This window comes from Bos indicus x Bos taurus, chromosome 12 (assembly GCF_003369695.1).
Source record: "Bos indicus x Bos taurus breed Angus x Brahman F1 hybrid chromosome 12, Bos_hybrid_MaternalHap_v2.0, whole genome shotgun sequence".
Lineage (NCBI taxonomy): Eukaryota > Metazoa > Chordata > Mammalia > Artiodactyla > Bovidae > Bos > Bos indicus x Bos taurus.
Window position 1 is genome coordinate 18,903,154 of NC_040087.1, and position 22,633 is coordinate 18,925,786.

Here is a 22,633-nt window from a genome sequence, read left to right on the forward strand (position 1 = left end):
GCCCCCACCTCTAAGCCGTTGCTTGGGCCGCTCACCTGTTTTGGAAATGGGCTAAAAGGACAGTGTGTGTGCCCCCGTGCCGCACCAACAGGGCCTTCAGAACGAGTACTTCTCACACTAACCTGACGGGGTTTCTTCTCAATGACTTACGAGAAGCTGTTTCTAAATGTTACGGTGTTTACTCCTAAATCTCGCTCTTCTCTCCTAACAATTTTCACATTCCTTGAGGACAGGGACTATGTCTCACCCCTCATTTATTAGTCCCCCAAAGGATCCGGATATATTAATATTTTTTCGCTGTGATGGCTCAACTGTAGTGTCTTTCAGCAGGAATAAAGCTAGAGCCTATTTTCTGGGGTTGGGGCATAGCTGAGACACAGCATGCTCGTGGTGAAGTTGAAAGTCACTCAGTCGTGTCCGACTCTTTGCGACCCCAGGGACTGTAGCCCGACCAGATTCCTCTGTCCATGGGGATTCTCCAGGCAAGAATACTGGAGTGGGTTGCCATTTCCTTCTCCAGGAGATGTTCCTGACCCAGGGATCGAACCTGGGTCTCCCGCACTGCGGGCAGATGCTTTACCCTTTGAGCCACCAGGGAAATGCTCACAGTGGTACCTGCTTTTAGCCTAATATCCAAGAATCAGAGTACTGCTTTTTTAAAAATTTTTCATTGCAAAATACACATTAGCGTATTAACCATGGTTAAGTTCAGCAGCATTAAGTCATTCACATTGTCGTGTACCATCTGCGCACAGGACACTTTTTATCTTACGAAACTGAAACTCTGAACCTATTATGTAATCACCCCTCGGACCCCTTCCCCCAGCCCCTGGCAACAACCATCTACCTTGACTGCTCGAGGGATCTCATGTAAGTGGGATCATAAAGGGCTTGTCATTTTGTGACTGGCTTATTTCACTGAGCATAACACCCTCAAAGTTCATCCAAGTGGCAGCATGTGTCAGAATTTCTTTCCTTTTTAAGGCTGCATATTATTGATTTTTGAGAGGGAAAAGATAACTCTAGATGCCCATTTTAACAGACTGCTTTATTTATTAACATGTCACTCTAAACACTGCATAAATACAACCTGTATAACTAGAGTATCAAATGTTCCAGTAAGAAGTTCAAGAGTATATTTTAGGGCTATTTTAAGAAATACAAATATTTCGGCTTTCATAATTATGTCTGATGAAGAAAACAACTCAAAGAATAGTTTTTATCTCCTGACGTGATTAACAAAACCAGGTAGAAAAATAAGAGAGCATAATTAAAAAAAAAACACATACACACAAGTACTTTCTGAAGGACTTTTTCCTGTTCTCTTCACTGAATACATACTCATACAAATAACTCAGTAATCTGAGAAGTGGTTCTTCACCTATTAGGAACTCGGCAAATATTTGTTGAATGAATGAACTATCTATGGAAATGGATATACTACGTTAATTTGTGCTTTTGTTAAAGTGTTTTTTTTCAAGTAAGAGCAATAGTAAACACACTGAAGTTCTTGCTTTGCCCGGATAACCTATGAGAGTGACTGTTATAAATACTACCCATCATGGCTAATAATCAAATTAATGTACATTTCTCAACCTAGTAAGAAAATTCTATCATGCTGCAGTAATAATCCTAATGTAGTAACTCACTGGGCTTTGATCACTTGCAACACGGTCAAGGAAAGGGGGCTGGGATTTCTGGGCTTGTGTTTATTGCCCCCATCAATGAATTCCCATCTTTGGGCCCTCCCCCGCCAACACACACAGAAACTTTGCTAAAAACAGTAGCTGCAGCATCTCTTCACCCTCTTGTTCATTTGAGTCTGAAAATGTATCTAGTCTCAATTCAGATGGGAGACCTTCCAAACAGCAAACAGTTCACCAGGGGAGCTTCCACAGAGAGAAATGAGTCTGTTGGCCAGAGAGAAAAACAAAGCCTTGCTCTCCAAGCAAGCTCCACAGACACGTGAAGCAAGCTGCAAAGACACACACTGAACACTCTTACTCCCAGAGCCACGTTTCATAACCAGACCACCCGCCCCTAATTCAGATCCTTCTTCAAAGTCAAGTTGTGCTAAATATTATACCTAACACGACCAAAAGGAAAGTCAAATGTGAAAGCTGGTGAAATTTCAAATAAGCAAAATGTATGGTGGTATTTGGCACAGATAAAAACCAATCAAAACAAACTCTGTTAAGTCCTGTAAGAAACTTGGGTTTAAGAACTACTTATTTGAGTCAGACATAGCAAATCTGATGATTCAGCAACCATGATTTAGGAAGCAAGAGAATGAGGAATATATCACTATTATCCTCTTACATGATTAGCATTTATAGGGGAAAAGGTGGGGGCATTTAAATTTGGGTTCTCAAATTTAACCTTAATAAAACACTGTTAGAAGTGGAGACTCTGATTTATAAAATATTCACCTTCACCCAAGTGAAGTTTCTTCCATTATTAATTTTTCATAGATAGTTCTACATTACTACTCTTGCATGTACTTAAGCCTTAAGAGAAACCCTGACTAACTGAGAAATTCGTCTTTGTGTAATTACCATTTCAATAGGTTTATATTAAATTGAATATCATTTTGAAGTTAAAAAAAGTCATCAATGATGCAAAAACACAAACAAAACCTCAAACGATCTTAACTATCCCTTCAAAGTGAGGCTACAGACCTGGCAACTAATGCAGCTCTCAGCCAAGTCCCAAGTCAGCACCTTTCATTCTGGCGGGGGAGGGCGGGGGGGCCTCTACGCCTCTCACAATTCGTGCACTATCCCAACTCCTGGGAGCAAAAGGGCTGCCGATACATGAGCCAGGAGAGTTGCCACAAACGTCCGCTTCCAACTTTAGAAGTTCCTCTAATCAAAAACAAACAAAAACAAAAAAACAACCAACTAGCAAAACTTTCACCCCTTTACAATGTCCCAGCCAAATGTTAAGGTCACATTCAAAATACACACATCTGGAAATAGTTTAAAATGGGTTCAGGAAGAGCTGTGCACTCTTCACATATCCCTACACAGAGAGCTGTATCCCAATGTGAGCAAGACATGTGATGGTTTGTTATTTTTTACCTGCAGAATTACATCCCTCATAGAGCACAAACGACACGCCTTCACCAGCCCCAGAGCACTCACACAAAACCCAGCAGTCTTGGGCTTCAGTTCTTAAAGGCTCCACATTTACTGGCTTTAGCAATGAATTCCTTTAGGAGAGGGCCATCCATTTGCCAAAATGCTGCAGTCTGTGTGACTTCTGTCAAATGATTGATGCAAAACTTAAAGCAGAATTCTTCTAAATCCTGGACACACACAACAAAAATAAAAACAAGAAGAGGCCTTTTTTTAATTAACTTTGATTGAATTCCTTCTCTCCAGATCCCTCACCCCAAAGCTCTCACCCTCCCCTAGAAGAGATTTGAGGCCAGAAACCTCAAACTAGGCAAACACATGACCACAGGTACAAGGCAGAAAAAATACCAACTATTTTCTCATCACACAGTAAAAGCAATGGTTCCCTTACTCAGGTCTGACTCTTCAAAACACACACAGAGTTGTGGGATGTAGGGGTGCAGTTTCTTCACAATTACCACATAATCCAGTCACTTGAAGACATGGTTTTAAAAAGTTGAAAGCAACTTAAGTCCATATAATATGTTTTACTACATTCAAGCATCAGGGAAAAGCATTAAGATGTGGGTCATTTGGTTCAAGGGAAGAAAAGACTTTTCAGAAACAGAAAAATGATGAAATGATCAACCTAAAGTGACACATTAAAAATAAAAATTCTAAAAAAACAATTAAAAAAATTTTAAATAAAAATTCCAAGACCTTAAAATCACTTTCATGCTCTCCTATATAAAAATGTCTTCATTTTTAAAGCCACAAGGAGTAATACACTATAATTCCCACCACACTAATTTCTCAGATGGTCAATCAGAGGAGAAGGGTCACCAGCTACCAACATTCACAGCGGAAGTCTCACACACAAGTGGCAAACCGAGAGTTTAAGAGCCTACTTGTGCCTGTGCTAAGACATGCTTTCACCCCAGCAAAATGCTACTGTGACCTTGTTCCTTCAAACGTTGGAACATACTTTTATTACATCAACTAGGTAACCTGGAACGTGCACAAAGGTGAAGTCCGACAGCTCGCTTTCTGTAACCTGGCCAGCAATACTGAAGGTCAATATTCAGGGTTCTACCAGACCAGGATCCCAACAACAGTTAAACTGTAGGGTCTTGGCTTCCTGCATCCCAGCTCCCACCAAATGAGAATATCAGGCAGGGTGGGGAAGGGCTGCTTTCCACACAGAAATGCCCCTTTCAGACCCCTGCAAACAAATGCTTCCTCATTCTACGAGTCTCTCTGTCCCTTGCTGAAAGAAGCACCCTCTCCAGTCATATAACCAGGAAGAGAGAAACCACATCTGAAGTCTCTCAGCCAGCTGCTGCCAGAGTTCTATTCTCAGATAACTGAAAACACATTTAGATTGTTAGCGCAGTCTCTGGATCCATGGCTTTGTTTTGTTTTGTTTTGAAGTAAGAGATTCCTGGTGAGCTAAATGGACAGCTGAATGCCCTACAACATAAAACACTCTCTCTCACATTGTTATTCAGGAGAAAGCACTACTCCTGGTATTATAACTCAATGGTTAATAAACAGCTCTAGGGACTACATTACATCCCATAGAAAGATGAAAGTCACATTTTAATTTATCAAAAATACATAACTAGTTTATTATCTACATATATCTGAGAAAGAAGGACCCAGTCACAGCATAAAAAGTCCTTCAAACCATGTCATGTATCAGATATGGATCTTTAGGTATTTAAATTTTAATTATACAATTTCAAGTTCAAAGGTGAAATTAAATTCTGGCACTGCAAAACCGTACCACTTCTCAGCCTGGATGGAGGGGAGTTTGGGGGAGATGGATACGTGTGCACGTATGGCTGAGTCCCGTCACTGTCCGCCTGAAACCATCACAGCATCTCTTGTTACTCGGCTACTTGTTGTTGCTGTTCACTCACTAAATTGTGTCCAACTCTCTGCAACCCCATGAACTGCAGCACGCTAGGCTATTCTGTTCTTCATATCTCCTGGAGTTTGCTCAAATTCACATCCACTGAGTCGGTGATGCCATCTAACCATGTCATCCTCTGCCACTCCCTTCTACTATTACCCCATACAAAATAAAAAGTCAAAAAAAAAAAAAAAACTTAACCACTCCTGTATCTGCTAATTTGGAATTAAAGATATTTGTATTATAATGAAAAAGCCAGTTTATTCAGTTTATTAATTGTATAGATTACCTGGGGTATAAACTGTTAAGAACTTTTTTATATAGCACAGGCATACAAAGTGAAAAGTGTTAGTTGCTCAGTTATGTCTAGCTCTTTGCAACCTCATGAACTGTAGCCCACCAGGCTCCTCTGTGCATGGAATTCTCCAGGCCAGAATACTGGAGTGGGTAGCCAATCCCTTCTCCAAGGGATCTTCCAGACCCAGGGATCAAACCTGGGTCCCCCACAATGCAGGCATTCTTTACCATCTGAGCCACCAGGGAAGCCCCAGGTATACAAATGGGGCTTCTAAATTGTCAGTTCACAACTCTATGAAAATAGTTTTATCAAATTGCTTTGTCTTCCCCTCCATTTAGTTTGGTGAGATTTCTCAGTGCAGTTGATCCTTGAACGACATGGGGGTTAACCCAAGTATAATTTATAGTTGGCCCTCCATATTTGCAGATTCAGCCAACCACAGATCTAACAGTACTGTAGTATTTACTATTGAAAAATATCCACGTATAAGTAGACCCATGCAGTTCAAACCCACGTTGATCAAGGGTCAACCGCATTCAACAAATGTTTAATAGTTTCAAACACCGAAAGGCTAACTAAAGAATACAGCCGCTGCTGCTAAGTCGCTTCAATCATGTCCGACTCTGTGCGACCCCATAGACGGCAGCCCACCAGGCTTCCCCATCCCTGGGATTCTTCAGGCAAGAACAATGGAGTGGGTTGCCATTTCCTTCTCCAATGCATGAAAGTGAAAAGTGAAAGTGAAGTCGCTCAGTCGTGTCTGACTCCTAGCGACCCCATGGACTGCAGCCCACCAGGTTCCTCCGTCCATGGGATTTTCCAGGCAAGAGTACTGGAGTGGGGTGCCATTGCCTTCTCCAAAGAATACTGAAAGTAATCTAAATCTGAGTTGTCTAAATAACTAATTAAACTGTGGTTAGGCAGATCTTCGGAAAAGGAAGCGCTGAACGCACTTGAAGAGAGGAATTAAAATCTGCACGTTCACTTCCATGAACCAGAGAGCTGCACAGTCAAGCAGATTCAATCAGCAACCTGAGCCCATGTGCTGCTGATGGTGATATGTGAATTAGAAAAATGCCCTTCTGAGAACTCTTAAATAGTATAAGAACCTACATGATTTGTTCAGCTCAATATGCAAATGATCAGATCTTCAATTACCTAGGGGAAAAAATGCAACTCTTACCCAACTAATAAGTCAACTATAATAGGACTGCTGGACTTAAAAAAAAAAAAAAATTCTAAGAAGGACAAGGAGTATTTGGCCAGGAGGTAAGAAAAGTTCCTAAGCACCTTCTCAAGCCTATGGAATATAAAAGTGGGCAAGGGTGTAAATTCAAGGAATCTCATAATATGGGTAGTCTTGGTGTTTCAGAAAGCAAAGTCCATGTTTATGACTGTCTGTGGTGGAATTATTATAAAGCGATTCTGAAGCAGATCAAATAGCAGATTTGTTCTAATTAGGAAGGAAGATCTACATTTATAAATTCATTCTCAATCTTTAAACATCGCGTTATTCCAATCACTGTACACACTCTGAAAATAACTTGGTTTTTCTTTCCACAGATTTTCTTTAGTAACAAAACATGGAAGATCGACAGTCTTAAAACCCACATTTTAAAATGATGTTGCAGCTTTCAGTGGAGTTCTTATCCAGTGTTAACAGCCCAAGGCTAAAATACATGAGTGCTAAGACATTTTGCAGAAGGACTACTCGGCCAGGGTGATATTTTTCAACAGCACGTACTAACTGCACTACAGGATCCAAGGTTGACTGACTCCAGGGATTTGGACAAACCACATACACGGAGGGTTGACTGTAAATTATACACCTTTAACCCCTTCACTGTTCAAGGATCAACTGTACATCAAGTACAAAAACATTCCATATCAAAGTGGGTTTTGATTTTCTTTTTTAGAAAGTATTTCAGTGTTTCACCATATTGGAAAACATTTTTAAAAAGCAGAGACATCACATTGCTGACAAAGGTCTGTAGAGTCAAAGCTACGGTTTTGCCAGTAGTCATGTATGGATGTGCAAGTTGGACCATAAAGAAGGCTGAGGGCCGAAGAATTGATGCTTTGGAACTGTGGTGTTGGAGAAGACTCTTGAGAGTCTCTTGGACTGCAAGGAGATCCAACCAGTCAATCCTAAAGAAAATCAACTCTGAATATTCACTGGAAGGACTGATGCTGAAGCTCCAATACTTTGGGCATCTGATGCGAAGAGCCAACTCATTGGAGGAGACCCTGATGCTCGGAAAGACTGAGGGCAGGAGGAGAAGGGGACGACAGAGGACGAGATGGCTGGATGGCATCACCAACTCGATGGACAAGAGTTTGAGCGAAGTCTGAGAGATAGTGAAGGACAGGGAAGGCTGGCAAGCTGCAGTCCATGAGGTCACAAAGAATCGGACATGATTGAGTGACTGAACATACACTCAAAAAATATTCTGTAGTCTACTGATCACAAAAAATGTTTAATTAACCTCCTAAGAAAAGAAGTAAATGCTGATCATCTGGCATTAGCACTAAGTTTTAAAAAAATCATGTCCCCAAATCAATTCTGTAATTAGATTCTTGGCTCATATTTATTTCTACCCACCAAAAGCAAAATTTTAAGACATAGCTGCTCAGAAAGTAGTATTTTCTGGAAAGTTCTCTAATCTGATTAAACAAACAAACAAAAAACTCCCCAACTGTTTCTTCTAATGTTCAACCAGACACAGAAAACAAAAATTTCCTAAAAAGAAACAGTATAAATAGAAGCATTTCAAAATGTTTATACCTAAAACATGATCAGGACTATCTCGAGACAATGTTTTATACACATTTTCTCCCCTGATATCAACACTCATTCAGGTTTGTACTATAGGAATATTTAAGTCTTCTTTCTCTAAGTCCTTCTTTACTTTTTAAAAATTTGCAGAAAATTTGACAATGCATCTATAATATAAGGGTTCCACAACAATTAGCTTACTTTAAAAAATCTTCACAACTATTGAGTCAATATATTTTTGTTTTTTTAACATATGTACATTTGCTTCAAAATTCTCTTGTCAAAAGGAAGCCTGGAGGAACCACAGTAATTTTTATAGAAAAAAGAAGAAATATGAGAGGCAGGGAGTCTCCACCCTCCCATTTTCACAGAATGAAAGAAAAGTCACATAGGGTCCCTAAGCTGAATCACTGAAAATAACAGATTTTGCAGCTAATTTCCAATCTGCCTTAGCAGCAGCTTCCAATCAACTAACAGATATAGTAAGTGGGCTTCATTTTTATATTCTAAATGTATGTATTTCTACATTCTACAGTATTAAGGTAATAAAACGTAAAGGTACATTAGTCAATTATATAACTCCCAACAGAATAAAAAATAATTCAACCTAAAAAGAAGGCTTTTTGCCTTCTATTTTCTAATTTCTCTACATTGAATACATAAAATTTACAGGATTATGAGTTATTGTTTAACAATTTTTTTTAAAGTACAACTTTATGGTGACATGTTTCAAATACATTCATTCGTTCACTTAACTCAGCATGTACTTCTGAGTGCCAACTACACGCCCCCAATGGGACAGACTCTGGTGAAGCATGTTTGTGGTCTCAAACAAGGGACAGCTCTAATGTACTTTATATCAGAAAAGTGAAAACTACTGAAGGAAATGACCTGGCCTGGGTAGGCATACGGCATCTTCCATAAACTTTCTGGGGTAGATTTTAGCTGAAGGTCAGAAAGAACTTTCCAGCAATGAGAGTCGAGTTGCTGCCCCAGTGGTCCTGGCTCCCAGGTGGCGCTAGTGGTAAAGAACCTGCCTGCCAATGCAGGTTAGACAAAAGATACTCGGGTTGGATCCTTGGGTGGGGAAGATCCCCTGGAGGAGGGCATGGCAACCCACTCCAGTATTCTTGCCTGGAGAATCCCATGGACAGAGGAGCCTGGGGCTACAGTCCATGGCGTCGCACAGAATCGGACACAACAGAAGCAACGCAGCACAGTACAGGTGGTCCTGACTGGTTTTGGTCAGCAAGCTCCTTATCCCAAGAACACAGACCTCATGAGCACTGAGAAGGAGTATGGAGAGACACAGAAGGTTCAAAGTCAATTGCCAAATGAAGTGAAAAGTCATGGACCAATTTAAAATTGTATCACTGGGAGGAAATAAAATCTGAAGAAACAGCATTGCTAATAGAGATGTTCATGATGACAAAGAAAGGGTAGGAAAAAAACTAGACATCCATTTCCTATTAGAAATGATTTACTTTGATCATCATCCCATCTGTTGAAAAGGCCACAGAGAAAATCAGCTATATCTGACCTCATCAAATATTTATAATCATAATATAATCTGAAATAAAAATAGGATGCATTTTGAAAACCCAAGACATAATGGTCCATTTTGATCCCCAAATGCAGCAAAGATGCAGTCTGTCCTCCAACACATCTCCAAGGCCGCGGCTGCAGATCTTTGCATGAGTCTGGTAAATTCTCTGACACCAGGTGATCTCCCTGGTCACATGATGATAAAATGAAAGACTGACTGTGTCATTTTGGGTGCAAACCTTAGCTAGACACCTCAACCAAAGCTATTGCTCTTTGACTTTTATTCTCCATGAAGACATGAAACCAACCATCTCAGCCTTCAGTTCCCTAATTATCCTTAATGCATCCTTTCCGTGTTCACTCAGTTCAAAAACTGGCCACCCATGTGCTGGGCACAAGGCACACAGATGAACGGGATACAGCTCCTACGCAGAGGGAGCTGACATTCTGATGGTACTATGGCTCTTCACTTCCAGAAAATGCACACAAAGAACTGCAGGCTCCCAAAGCCCATTCACTGAGGGACTCTCCAGAGATCCATGAATCAATCCTGTATAAAAAACCACCGAACAAAAAGGAGTCCAGAGCAGGCTCTTCATCCATGAATAACCGTGAGTGACAATTAGATGATGACAGAACTTCAGAGCAAACACAGGGATAAATCACAGGGCAGCCCTGGCTTATGACAGGGCAACAGTGGGGCAAAAGCACAGTGGGTCCTGAGAAAAAATGTATTACGCTCGCCTGGAGAAATACTTGAAATATCACATGCCGTCTGCTAGTCCCATGAGATGTGGCTCTTTATATTCCAACCTGCAGTGGGGCTGCTGGGACTCCAGTTTCCTATCTTAGGTAGAAACAGGAGAAACAACCATTTTTGAAGCTGTGAACAGAGAATAAAGCAAGCCAGATTTCATTTTTTTAGGGGTCAGTCCATTCAGTGATTCCCTAAACAGAAGTGAAGTCACTCATCATGTTCCTGGTCCCATGAGAAAAAAAGGGGGGAAGGTGCCCCCGGGGAGTTATGGGCGGCGTGTTTGCGCACGCTGGTTTACGTTACCTCTGCGTCGTATCTGACCGCAGCGGAGAACAGCGAGAAGGCGTTCTCCACGGTGATTCCTCGCTTGATGATATGCTGACAAAGTTTCTTCAGCCTGTTTTCGCAGTAGGATGTCGCCAAGTCCAGAAGACCTGAAAGTAAAGTATGGGATGCTTAATGGAGCTCATAATAGTTTCCAACCATCTACAGACATTTCATTTTGGTGAAGACAGTTATACAGATAAGTCAGCAGGAGCTTCTTAGGGAACAGTACTCTCAATCTTACTAAATAAATTCTCTAAGTTCGACCCTTCCCCACCTCCCAAACACACCTCTCCTATACTCCATTTATACAATTTCTTCTATAGTACAAAGGAAGAGGAAAAAATCGAATTGTCCTGTGTTTCCAAAATGATACGCTTAATTCATTAGCAACTTACACTTCAAGATTAAAAGAGTAAAATAAGACCACAGTCATAAATTAACTGTGTCCATAATTATTAACTGTGATATCTATATATACTTCCTGAATTTTTTTTTAATTGAAGTACAGTTGATTTACAATGTTGTGCTAATTTCTGCTGCACAGCAAAGCGACTCCGTTATCCACTTATATACTCTACCATGCTGTTTCTCAGTTGCTCAGTTGTGTCTGACTCTTCACGACCTCATGGACTGCAGCATGCCAGGCTTCCCTGTCCTTCACCATCTCCCGGAGCATATCATGAGACAAATGCATATTCCCTGTGAGGGACAGGGAAGCTTGGCATGCTGCAGTCCATGGGGTTGTAAACAATCTGACACGACTTGCTGACTGAACAACATATTTTCTTTTACATTCTTTTCCATTATGATTTATCCCAGGACATTGAATATGGTTCCGCATGCTATACAGTAGGATGTTGTTTATCCATCCTGTATGTAATGGCAAACCACTTCAGTATTCTTGCCTTGAGAACCCCATAAACAGTATGAAAAGGCAAAATGATAGGATACTGAAAGAGGAACTCCCCAGGTCAGTAGGTGCCCAATATGCTACTGGAGATCAGTGGAGAAACAACTCCAGAAAGAGTGAAGGGATGGAGCCAAAGCAAAAAGAATACCCAGCTGTGGATGTGACTGGTGATAGAAGCAAGGTCCGATGCTGTAAAAAGCAATATTGCACAGGAACCTGGAATGTCAGGTCCATGAATCAAGGCAAATTGGAAGTGGTTAAACAGGAGATGGCAAGAGTGAATGTCGACATTCTAGGAATCAGCGAACTGAAATGGACTGGAATGGGTGAATTTAACTCAGATGACCATTATATCAACTACTGCGGGCAGGAATCCCTCAGAAGAAATGGAGTAGCCATCATGGTCAACAAGAGAGTCCAAAATGCAGTACTTGGATGCAATCTCAAAAACGACAGAATGATCTCTGTTCGTTTCCAAGGCAAACCATTCAATATCACAGTAATCCAAGTCTATGCCCCAACCAGTAATGCTGAAGAAGCTGAAGTTGAACGGTTCTATGAAGACCTACAAGACCTTTTAGAACTAACACCCAAAAAAGATGTCCTTTTCATTATAGGGGACTGGAATGCAAAACTGGGAAGTCAAGAAACACCTGGAGTAACAGGCAAATTTGGCCTTGGAATACGGAATGAAGCAGGGCAAAGACTAATAGAGTTTTGCCAAGAAAATGCACTGGTCATAGCAAACACCCTCTTCCAACAACACAAGAGAAGACTCTATACATGGACATCACCAGATGGTCAACACTGAAATCAGATTGATTATATTCTTTGCAGCCAAAGATGGAGAAGCTCTATACAGTCAGCAAAAACAAGACCAGGAGCTGACTGTGGCTCAGACCATGAACTCCTTATTACCAAATTCAGACTTAAATTGAAGAAAGTAGGGAAAACCACTAGACCATTCAGGTATGACCTAAATCAAATCCCTTATGATTATACAGTGGAAGTGAGAAATAGATTTAAGGGACTAGATCTGATAGATAGAGTGCCTGATGAGCTATGGAATGAGGTTCGTGACATTGTACAGGAGACAGGGATCAAGACCATTCCCAAGAAAAAAGAAATGCAAAAAAGCAAAATGGCTGTCTGGGGAGGCCTTACAAATAGCTGTGAAAAGAAGAGAAGCGAAAAGCAAAGGAGAAAAGGAAAGATATAAGCATCTGAATGCAGAGTTACAAAGAATACCAAGGAGAGATAAGAAAGCCTTCTTCAGCGATCAATGCAAAGAAATAGAGGAAAACAACAGAATGGGAAACACTAGGGATCTCTTCAAGAAAATCACAGATACCAAAGGAATATGTTATGCAAAGATGGGCTCAATAAAGGACAGAAATGGTATGGACCTAACAGAAGCAGAAGATACTAAGAAGAGATGACAAGAATACACAGAAGAACTGTACAAAAAAGATCTTCACGACCCAGATAATCACGATGGTGTGATCACCAACCTAGAGCCAGACATCCTGGAATGTGAAGTCAAGTGGGCCTTAGGAAGCATCACTACGAACAAAGCTAGTGGAGGTGATGGAATTCCAGTTGAGCTATTTCAAATCCTGAAAGATGATGCTGTGAAAGTGCTGCACTCAATATGCCAGCAAATTTGGAAAACTCAGCAGTGGCCACAGGAGTGGAAAAAGTCAGTTTTCATTCCAATCCCAAAGAAAGGCAATGCCAAAGAATGCTCAAACTACCACACAATTGCACTCATCTCACACGCTAGTAAAGTAATGCTCAAAATTCTCCAAGCCAGGCTTCAGCAATATGTGAATTGTGAACTTCCAGATGTTCAAGCTGGTTTTAGAAAAGGCAGAGGAACCAGAGATCAAATTGCCAACATCTGCTGGATCATGGAACAAGCAAGAGAGTTTCAGAAAAGCATCTATTTCTGCTTTGTTGACTATGCCAAAGCCTTTGACTGTGGGGATCACAATAAATTGTGGAAAATTCTGAAAGAGATGGGAATACCAGATCACCTGATCTGCCTCTTGAGAAATCTGTATGCAGGTCAGGAAGCAACAGTTAGAACTGGACATGGAACAACAGACTGGTTCCAAATAGGAAAAGGAGTTCGTCAAGGCTGTGTATTGTCACCCTGTTTATTTAACTTATATGCAGAGTACATCATGAGAAACGCTGGGCTGGAAGAAGCACAAGCTGGAATCAAGACTGCCAGGAGAAATATCAATAACCTCAGATATGCAGATGACACCACCCTTATGGCAGAAAGTGAAGAGGAACTCAAAAGCCTCTTGATGAAAGTGAAAGTGGAGAGTGAAAAAGTTAGCTTAAAGCTCAACATTCAGAAAACCACGATCATGGCATCCGGTCCCATCACTTAATGGGAAATAGATGGGGAAACAGTGGAAACAGTGTCAGACTTTATTTTTCTGGGCTCCAAAATCACTGCAGATGGTGATTGCAGCCATGAAATTAAAAGACATTTGCTCCTTGGAAGAAAAGTTATGATCAACCTAGACAACATATTAAAAAGCAGAGACATTCCTTTGTCAACAAAGGTCCATCTAGTCAAAGCTATAGCTTTTCCAGGAGTCACATATGGATGTGAGAGTTGGACTATAAAGAGAGCTGAGTACCAAAGAACTGATGCTTTTGAACTGTGGTGTTGCAGGTGACTCTTGAGAGTCCCTTGGACTGCAAGGAGATCCAACCAGTCCATCCTAAAGGAAATCAGTCCTGAATATTCATTGGAAGGACTGATGCTGAATCTGAAGCTCCAATACTTTGGCCACCTGACACGAAGAACTGATTCACTGGAAAAGACCCTGATGCTGGGAAAGATTGAAGGCAGGAGGAGAAGGGGACAATAGAGGATTAGATAGTTGGATGGCATCACCGACTCGATGGACATGAGTTTGAGTAAACTCCGGGAGTTGGTGATGGACAGGGAGGCCTGGTGTGCTGCAGTCCATGGGATGGCAAAGAGTCGGACATGACTGAGCAACTAATTGAACTATAAGAGTATGGGAAGGTGGCTCAGTTGTGTCTGACTCTTTGCGACCCCATGGACTATACAGTCCATGAAGTTCTCCAGGCCAGAATACCGAAGTGGGTAGCCTTTCCCGTCTCCAGAGGATCTTCCCAACCCAGGAATCGAACCCAGGTCTCCCACATTGCAGGCCGATTCTTTACCAGCTGAGTCACAAGGTGAGCCCAGTAAGAGTTGGGAGACATGTTTTTGACCCTGTGCCATGGCCAGTCCCAGCGCGGCTGGTACCTATGGCGTCCTCCGGGGGCAGGTCCACTGCGTCCGTGTAGAGGTACTGGAGAAAGGCACGGTACACGGCGTAGGAGAACTGGTCTATCTCTATCACCTCCTTCATGTCCTCATTCCAGTAAGACTGGAACATGGATCGGAAGTGCTCACACCTGAAACACAACAGCAAAACTCACCTGCTTAAGGCGGTGGGAGCAAGCATGAACAAGTATTACAGGGATGGTTACTCTATTTGAGTAGTACATTCATTCCACGTACAAAAACCAAAATATATTCCACATGCAAGGGTTTTTATATTCACCTTTTACATACACTCACTTTCATTCTTTAAGGTATTGCCTAGTAAAACAGTAAGAACTATACATAGCCTCAAAGTAGCCAGCGCTTCAACAAGTACCACTGTTTGCATCTGACAGACCTCATTCAGATAAGGCTTTTGCTTACCTGTTTTGTTTAAAAGATGTTATACAGAAGGGCATTTCAAACAATGAAATTCAAAAGAAATTCAAAAGTGACTGTTCAAACTTTTGATATGTATCTGCTGCTGCTAACTGCTGCTAAGTCGCTTCAGTCGTGTCCGACTCTGTGCAACCCCATAGACGGCAGCCCACCAGGCTCCCCCGTCCCTGGGATTCTCTAGGCAAGAACACTGGAGTGGGTTGCCATTTCCTTCTCCAATGCATCAAAGTCAAAAGTGAAAGTGAAGTCACTCAGTCATGTCCAACTCTTCATGACCCCATGGACTGCAGCCTACCAGGCTCCTCTGCCTGTGGGATTTTCCAGGCAAGAGTACTGGACTGGGTTGCCATTGCCTTCTCCGTGATATGTATCAATACCACTCAAATGATTCAGTGTTTGTATGTTACCAGCACATTCTTGCAATCACCATTTTTGTAATCGGCACATTCTTAAAATGGTTTTAAAAGTTAACTGGATTATGTTCAAAAGGATTTTTATTCCATTACCGTACATGACAACTTTCCTTCTTTTCTGACTCATCCTCAAAACAGCCACCATCCCAACTTTGTTCCTTTTCTTTCATCTGCTCCCCTTCTTCTTCCAAGCCTGTTACCAATTTATTTGTGACACTCACTAGGATAGTCACATATTTGAAGAAAAACTAAACAGGTCTTTTTGTATTGTATTTACATGTACAGATACACCTAAATGAGGAACTGATTTCTGAATATTTGATTTTCTTAAAGTATAACATACTTCATGATTTTTTTTTAAATCATCTTTTCAAATCCTTTTTAAAATGAGTTACAGTAGAAAAACACAAATATATGTTCAATATCCATTCAGAATACTGAAAGAATGGCTCCACTTACAAAGGAAATTACCTCATCTGGGAGGGAAAAAGTTACAGTTGTCTAGGCAAGGGTTCTGGAGAAGGCAATGGCACCCCACTCCAGTACTCTTGCCTGGAAAATCCCATGGATGGAGGGGCCTGGTAGGCTGCAGTCCATGCAGTCGCCAAAGTCGGACACGACTGAGCGACTTCACTTTCACTTTTCACTTTCATGCTTTGGAGAAGGAAATGGCAACCCACTCCAGTGTTCTTGCCTGGAGAATCCCAGGGACGGGGGAGCCTGGTGGGCTGCTGTCTATGGGGTCGCACAGAGTCAGACACAACTGAAGTGACTTAGCAGCAGCAGGCAAGGGTTAATAGATGAACTCAGTCAGAACACTATGCAGGAAAATCCGACGGGCTGACCACAGGTCTTCAGACAGAAACAATTCCCCTTCACCTTTTCAATTACTACTTTGGTGTAGACACTTACTCCTTTAAAGCAATGAATGACATAGCATTTTAGTTCCCTAAAAACATGTTATTTTGTAAATAGATGTTAAACTAAATTTTGAAAAAAGACTCGTAAATGGCCAGTTTAACTCTCAATGGTCAGATTTTATGTGCCTCTCTCTCGAATGGCAGCCTCAGTGAGCAATCATCCAGTTATTAATTAATACAAAGTTCCCTCACATTTATACAAAGAACTCCTGCCATGTACCATATTTAGAGAACATTTCTTCAACTGGGAATTAGTTGTCTCTCAGGACCAGAAAGTCCAGTATTCCTAAGTTTTCTGCTTGTGGAAAATGAAGTTTTAACTGCTGCTGCTGCTGCTAAGTTGCTTCAGTCGTGTCTGACTCTGTGCGACCACATAAGACGGCAGCCCACCAGGCTCCCCTGTCCTTGGGATTCTCCAGGCAAGAACACTGGAGTGGATTGCCATTTCCTTCTCCAATGTATGAAAGTGAAAAGTGAGAGTGAAGTCGCTCAGTCATGTCTGACTCTGTGACCCCATGGACTGTAGCCCACCAGGCTCCTCTGTGCATGGGATTTTCCAGGCAAGAGTGCTGGAGTGGGGTGCCACTGCCTTCTCTGGAAGTTTTAACTAAAAGAAGACATATACACTTTTCACTGATGGGCCTTTGTATTTTCTTAAAGCTATATACAATTTTTTTGATGGAAATAATTATGTATGAGCTACTTCATTTAACAAACAATACAGAAAAATACTCCCACATTATGCTTTTTCTAAAAGGCGCATGAGTGTACACGTGCGCACACACACACACACAAACATACACGCAAAACTTTTCAATAACGAGTGGACTGATACTACATGCAAAATTATTAAGTGTGCTGTTTCACTCTACTCCCAAGATTAGTTCTTATTAGTCTCCATTGTGTGGGATAACAAGGAAATGGAGACTGCAAAAGAGTAAGGTTACTGATGACTCTAAACTAAGAGAAAATACCTGATTTTCAAAACAGCTTTATGGACATGGATGTATTTCCCATCAATTCGAAACTTCAGATCGGCAGTTTCTGGACTGTCAAATTCTTTCTTCAGTGACTCTGCAACTGTTAGAAAGTCTTCATGCTCTGAAGGAAGCAAGCACATTAACACAGGTGCTCAAGCTTTGAAAGACTTCACAAAGATACTGACTAGCACGATGGATAATTCCATTAGATTTTTCTCAGAAGAGTTCACCCCTTACTCGACAAATCAACTTTCCAGTATTAAAATCAATGTCATAGAAATTAAATTAAATTTCATAGGCTAACAGGGAGACAAAAAATTCCAGGGGCCGTCGTCAGCACTGAATGAAGGTACTGCAGACACAGGAGATAGCTCTTGATGTCCCCAAGATGAGAAGGTCTCAGCAGCTGGTGATACCCAAATGTCGCTAAGTGTATGCTGCTGCTGCTGCTGCTAAGTCGCTTCAGTCGTGTCCGACTCTGTGCGACCCCATAGACGGCAGCCCACCAGGCTCCCCTGTCCCTGGGATTCTCCAGGCAAGAACACTGGAGTGGGTTGCCATTTCCTTCTCCAATGCATGAAAGTGAAAAGTCAAAGTGAAGTCGCTCAGTTGTATCCGACTCTAAGCGACCCCATGGACTGTAGCCCACCAGGGTCCTCCGTCCATGGGATTTTCCAGGCAAGAGTACTGGAGTGGGGTGCCATTGCCTTCTAAACTATAAGAAAAAAAATGTATATTTGGATTCTGTAAAGCAATTATCCTTCAATAAAAAAATAAATTAATTTAAAAAAAAAGTATATTTGGAAAGGCCAAAAACCGGTCTTCCAAACTAAGCTAGACATTAAAAATGTGTATTCTGCGGACTTCCCTGGTCCAGAAGTTAAGACTTCACCTTCTAGCTCAGGGGGTGTGGGTCTGATCCCTAGTCAGGAAACTAAAATCAAAAAACAAAACAAAACATAAAACTGAAACACTGTTGTAACAAATTCAATCAAGACTTTAAAAACATGGTCCACATAAAAAAAAAATCTTTTTGAAAAGAAAAGGTTATAGATTGTCATTTTACCTAAACTCTTCTCTCGAAAGTTTGAGTAGTGTTCATCTAAGGGTGAGAATTGATCAGTTTTCCTTCACTGAAGCACTTTTGGACACCTCTGCTCTGCTTTTAGGGTAGTTTCAAGGAGTTGGTAAATTCAATTCAAGGAGTCCTAAGAAACACATTCCTCACTTGAGTGGTCACGCTAGAGCAGTGTTCCTTCCCAGGGTGACCCTTTTCCCTCCCTACCTGGCATCTAAACATCGTTCTTAACATTAAAAATCAATGCAGCACAAACAATAATCCTCACACACTATCTGAAAGCAGAGCAAATTTACTTAGTAGGAATGTGTACTTAAGAGGAGTGGCAAAAAAAAAAAAAAAGAGGAGTGGCTTTACTAAACCGTGGTCACACTGCCTGATAAAAAGGTGCAAGGACATTTAATTCTTACATGTAAGTAGAACTGTGTTATCATGAAAACTAAAGGCGTGTGTACAAACTCATGCAACACTTTCTTGTGCTTTACATGTGTGAACAAAGGAAAAGAGGAGAAGCAGCTGGCTAACAGGGAAACTTAAAAATTCCAGAGACCTTCACTGGCACTGCTGAATGAAGGTACTACTGAGGCAGGAGACCCATTTCCAATTCCCCAAAATGAGGACTTCCCCCAGGACGCAGCAGCTGCTGTCACCAGGGCAACTCTTACAGAGGGGCAACTGCTAAAAGCTAGGCTGAAACCTAACAACGAGCTTTCCATGAGCTCTGTTATCAGACTCTCCTAAGGAAATACCATTTGCCTAAGCCCTGTTACTCTAACCTACAGCCTCCCCTCCGACCCTGACGACGCAGAGCTCTCTTGGCTGTGGAGGAAAGATGGATATTCTTTCAAAAACCTGACCCTGTAATCTGAATCCCCAGTGAATGAAAAGATGGGAAATAACTAAGATGGGCAAAGAGTCCAAGAGCCTAGATTGTTACCCACCCTCCCCACCCAGAACACAGTTCTTCTCAGAGCCTCAACTCCTGCATCTCGTCCTAAGGGCTGGACCACCTTGGTTTCTGGCAACTAGTACCACCCTCCAGAGAAGAAACTGTTCTTCAGAGGTACCCATTCATCCTCTGACTTTCTTCCCAGCACTCTGCTGAGATCAGAAACTGTGAGTAAGCAAACACTTCTGACGTTTAGAGGGTGGACAGGAAAAGAGGTCACCTGGAGATATACTTAGTGACTGTACTTTTTCCAAACTTAATAGAAAATGGTAGGACATTTGGTCTGAAAAGAATGTCTTTTCAAGATGAGGATTTTAAGATGCAAGAACCCTTTCATAAACAGGTCCAGGTTAGGCAGGTATATGAGACTCTGAAAATGTGTACAGGTCTATACATATGTGTGAGTATGGCCAAGGAGTCCCGTCCTATGAACTAAATTTTCTCTAATCACAACATTCACTGCAAACAATCACTGAATTACAGTTAGAGAATCTGGAAAGGTTCCATTTCTTTAAGTTGAGCAGCAGCTTTACTTTTCCTAAACATCTTTCCCCATGACCACAAAGACTGGTCACCTGTTGATGGGACAGCCCCAGCTGCCTGACGCACCTGAGCTGGACGTGTCTTACAAGACCTTCAGTATCAACTGCTGAGCAACCAAACCCCATGCTGTCACAGCTGTATTAATTTTCAAGCACAGGGTTTCCTGGCTCACTTTATTCCCTCTGCATTATAAACAAAGAACAATTTAGAAAAAATACATTTAGAATACACTAAAAAAAAAAAAAAAAAGAAATACACTGGCTAAAAGGTACAAAAAAGAAATAAAGAGAGACCAAGATTATCCTGCTAATGGCTACTCAGCTTGATGACAGCTTCACATTTTCGATCAACAACAGGCCCATGAAGGAAGACAGTATTCAGAAAAGGGACAGCTGACGTAACCAAAGATCACCCTGAATTCCACTATCCTTTTGTTCTTTTTCAGGCCACACTGTGCAGCAGGTGGGATCTTAGTTCCTTGACTAGGGATCGAACCTGGGCCCCCTGCAGTGGGAGCACAGAGTCTTTAACTACCAGGTAAGTCCCCCACTATCCTTCATAATATCTCTCCTTAGCTCTCCTCCAAGGAAAAAAAAAGTTTGAGGTTGGTTGAAAGGAAAAAAGGAGAAAAAAAAGTGGAATTAACTCCACAAAGTTAACAAGTTCTTCATTTTTTTTTAAGTTCACGTTAAATTATATGATAAATTCAGTATTACAAAAGCACTTAAGAACATTTGTACACACTCAAATATCTGTACATGAATGTTCAAGACAACAGTATTCACAATAGCCAAAAAGTGGAAACCATCCAAATGTCCATCAACAGATGACAAACTGTGGTCTATATATATAACCCAACACTGCTGCTGCTGCTGCTGAGTCGCTTCAGTCGTGTCCGACTCTGTGCGACCCCACAGACGGCAGCCCACCAGGCTCCGCCGTCCCTGGGATTCTCCAGGCAAGAACACTGGAGTGGGTTGCCATGTCCTTCTCCTACTCAGTCATAAAAAGAAGCACTGACACGTATTATGTTACAACCTGGATGGGTCTCAAAAGCACTGAGTGAAAGAAGTCAGACACAAAAGGTTGTACATGGTAAGATTCCACCTAAGGCAAACATCCAGAACCGGTAAATCCATAGATAGAAACAAAACAAAACAAACAAATTGGTAGCTGCCAGTGGTTGGGGGGGAGAAAGAATGGGGAGTGACTGCGTAATGGGTATAGGGGTTTCTTCTAAGGTGATGAAATGCTGCAGAGCTTGATGGAAATGCTGGCTCAGCAACATGGTGAAGGCAGTAAATGCCTCTGAATTGTATACTTTAAAAATGGTTCATTTTTGTATGTGAATTTCACCTCAAACTGAAAACACCCAAGAGGAGGAAATAATAAATTCATATAATATTCCATAGCATTTTAATAAACAGTATCATGCAAGTCTAATTTGGGGAAGGGTTTTAAAGCTAAAGGAGGATAAAGCATTCTGAAGCGGACGGAGCCCACAGCCAGCAGACGCACAGGCACAGCGCTCCGCTGACGGTGCCCTTCGTCCGGGCGGGCAGCCGGAGCTCTCTCTCACCCACAGACAGGAGGCGCCACGTGACGGCGGGCGTGGCAAAGCAGGCGAACACGTCGTCGGTGGAGGATAAGTGCGTGAGGTGCGGCAGGGTCACCGACTGGCCGCGGCACTGGCCCCACATGTACACATGGCCGCCCTGCGTCTTGGCGGCCGACGTGTGCGCTGAGTGGCAGGCCGCGATCTCTATCACCCTGGAGAGTTTTAAGAAAAACGCACGTTATGTTTGCTTTGCAGAAGCCCAAGCGCACCACACAGGGTAAGTAAAAGTTTTGTGCTCCGAACATCTCAAAGAGCCCAGGATCCAGGAAAGTTAGCTGTCAGGTCATACGGACAAAACCAAAAGACTGGAGCAACAGCTCTGGGTTACACTCATCCTGGTGCCCCATTCTCACCCAAAGTTCATTCTGAGTTAGGACAAGTAATGCATACTGTTGAGGAAAACCTGGGAAAACGGACTAGCAACCACAGTAAATGAGGAAAGTAGACACTGAAAAAAATGTCCTGGCAGTTCTGGGGGCTTACCCAGTAGCAAAAAATCCTGTATTCAATAAACCATTTCCTTACACATACAACTTTCTCTCTTTCCCCCAATCGGGGCTCAGAACGCTCATTAGGCTGACTAAGCAGTGGTCCAGGGGTCATGGACTCTGAATATCCCAATCCAAAGGGACATCAAGCCAAACTTACTACATTTCTCTGCATGCTTCTTAAGTGGCGTCCCAGAATTAGAAGTCAACATCCTAAAGCTTTAGTGGGCAAGAACTCACAAT

General features: G+C 41.9%; 1 protein-coding gene across 10 annotated transcripts in view; it reads right to left on the minus strand.

Moving 5' to 3' along the window:
• Window positions 1-1,029: 1,029 nt before the first annotated feature.
• The window catches only part of RCBTB1 (RCC1 and BTB domain containing protein 1), a 58,111-nt gene continuing 36,507 nt past the window's right edge, over window positions 1,030-22,633 (minus strand). For 6 of the 10 annotated variants that reach the window (XM_027557280.1, XM_027557274.1, XM_027557276.1 and 3 more), the window contains exons 9-13: window positions 21,864-22,054; window positions 17,709-17,835; window positions 14,943-15,094; window positions 10,711-10,841; window positions 1,030-3,307 (exon numbers count right to left, since the gene is read on the minus strand). In XM_027557280.1, the coding sequence (XP_027413081.1) occupies window positions 3,167-3,307; window positions 10,711-10,841; window positions 14,943-15,094; window positions 17,709-17,835; window positions 21,864-22,054 (742 nt within the window). In that variant the 3' untranslated portion in view covers window positions 1,030-3,166. Of the gene's footprint in view, window positions 3,308-9,275; window positions 10,534-10,710; window positions 10,842-14,857; window positions 15,095-17,708; window positions 17,836-21,802; window positions 22,055-22,633 lie in introns of those variants that run through there. The other 4 variants (XM_027557278.1, XR_003513720.1, XM_027557282.1 and 1 more) reach the window with 4 other exon arrangements.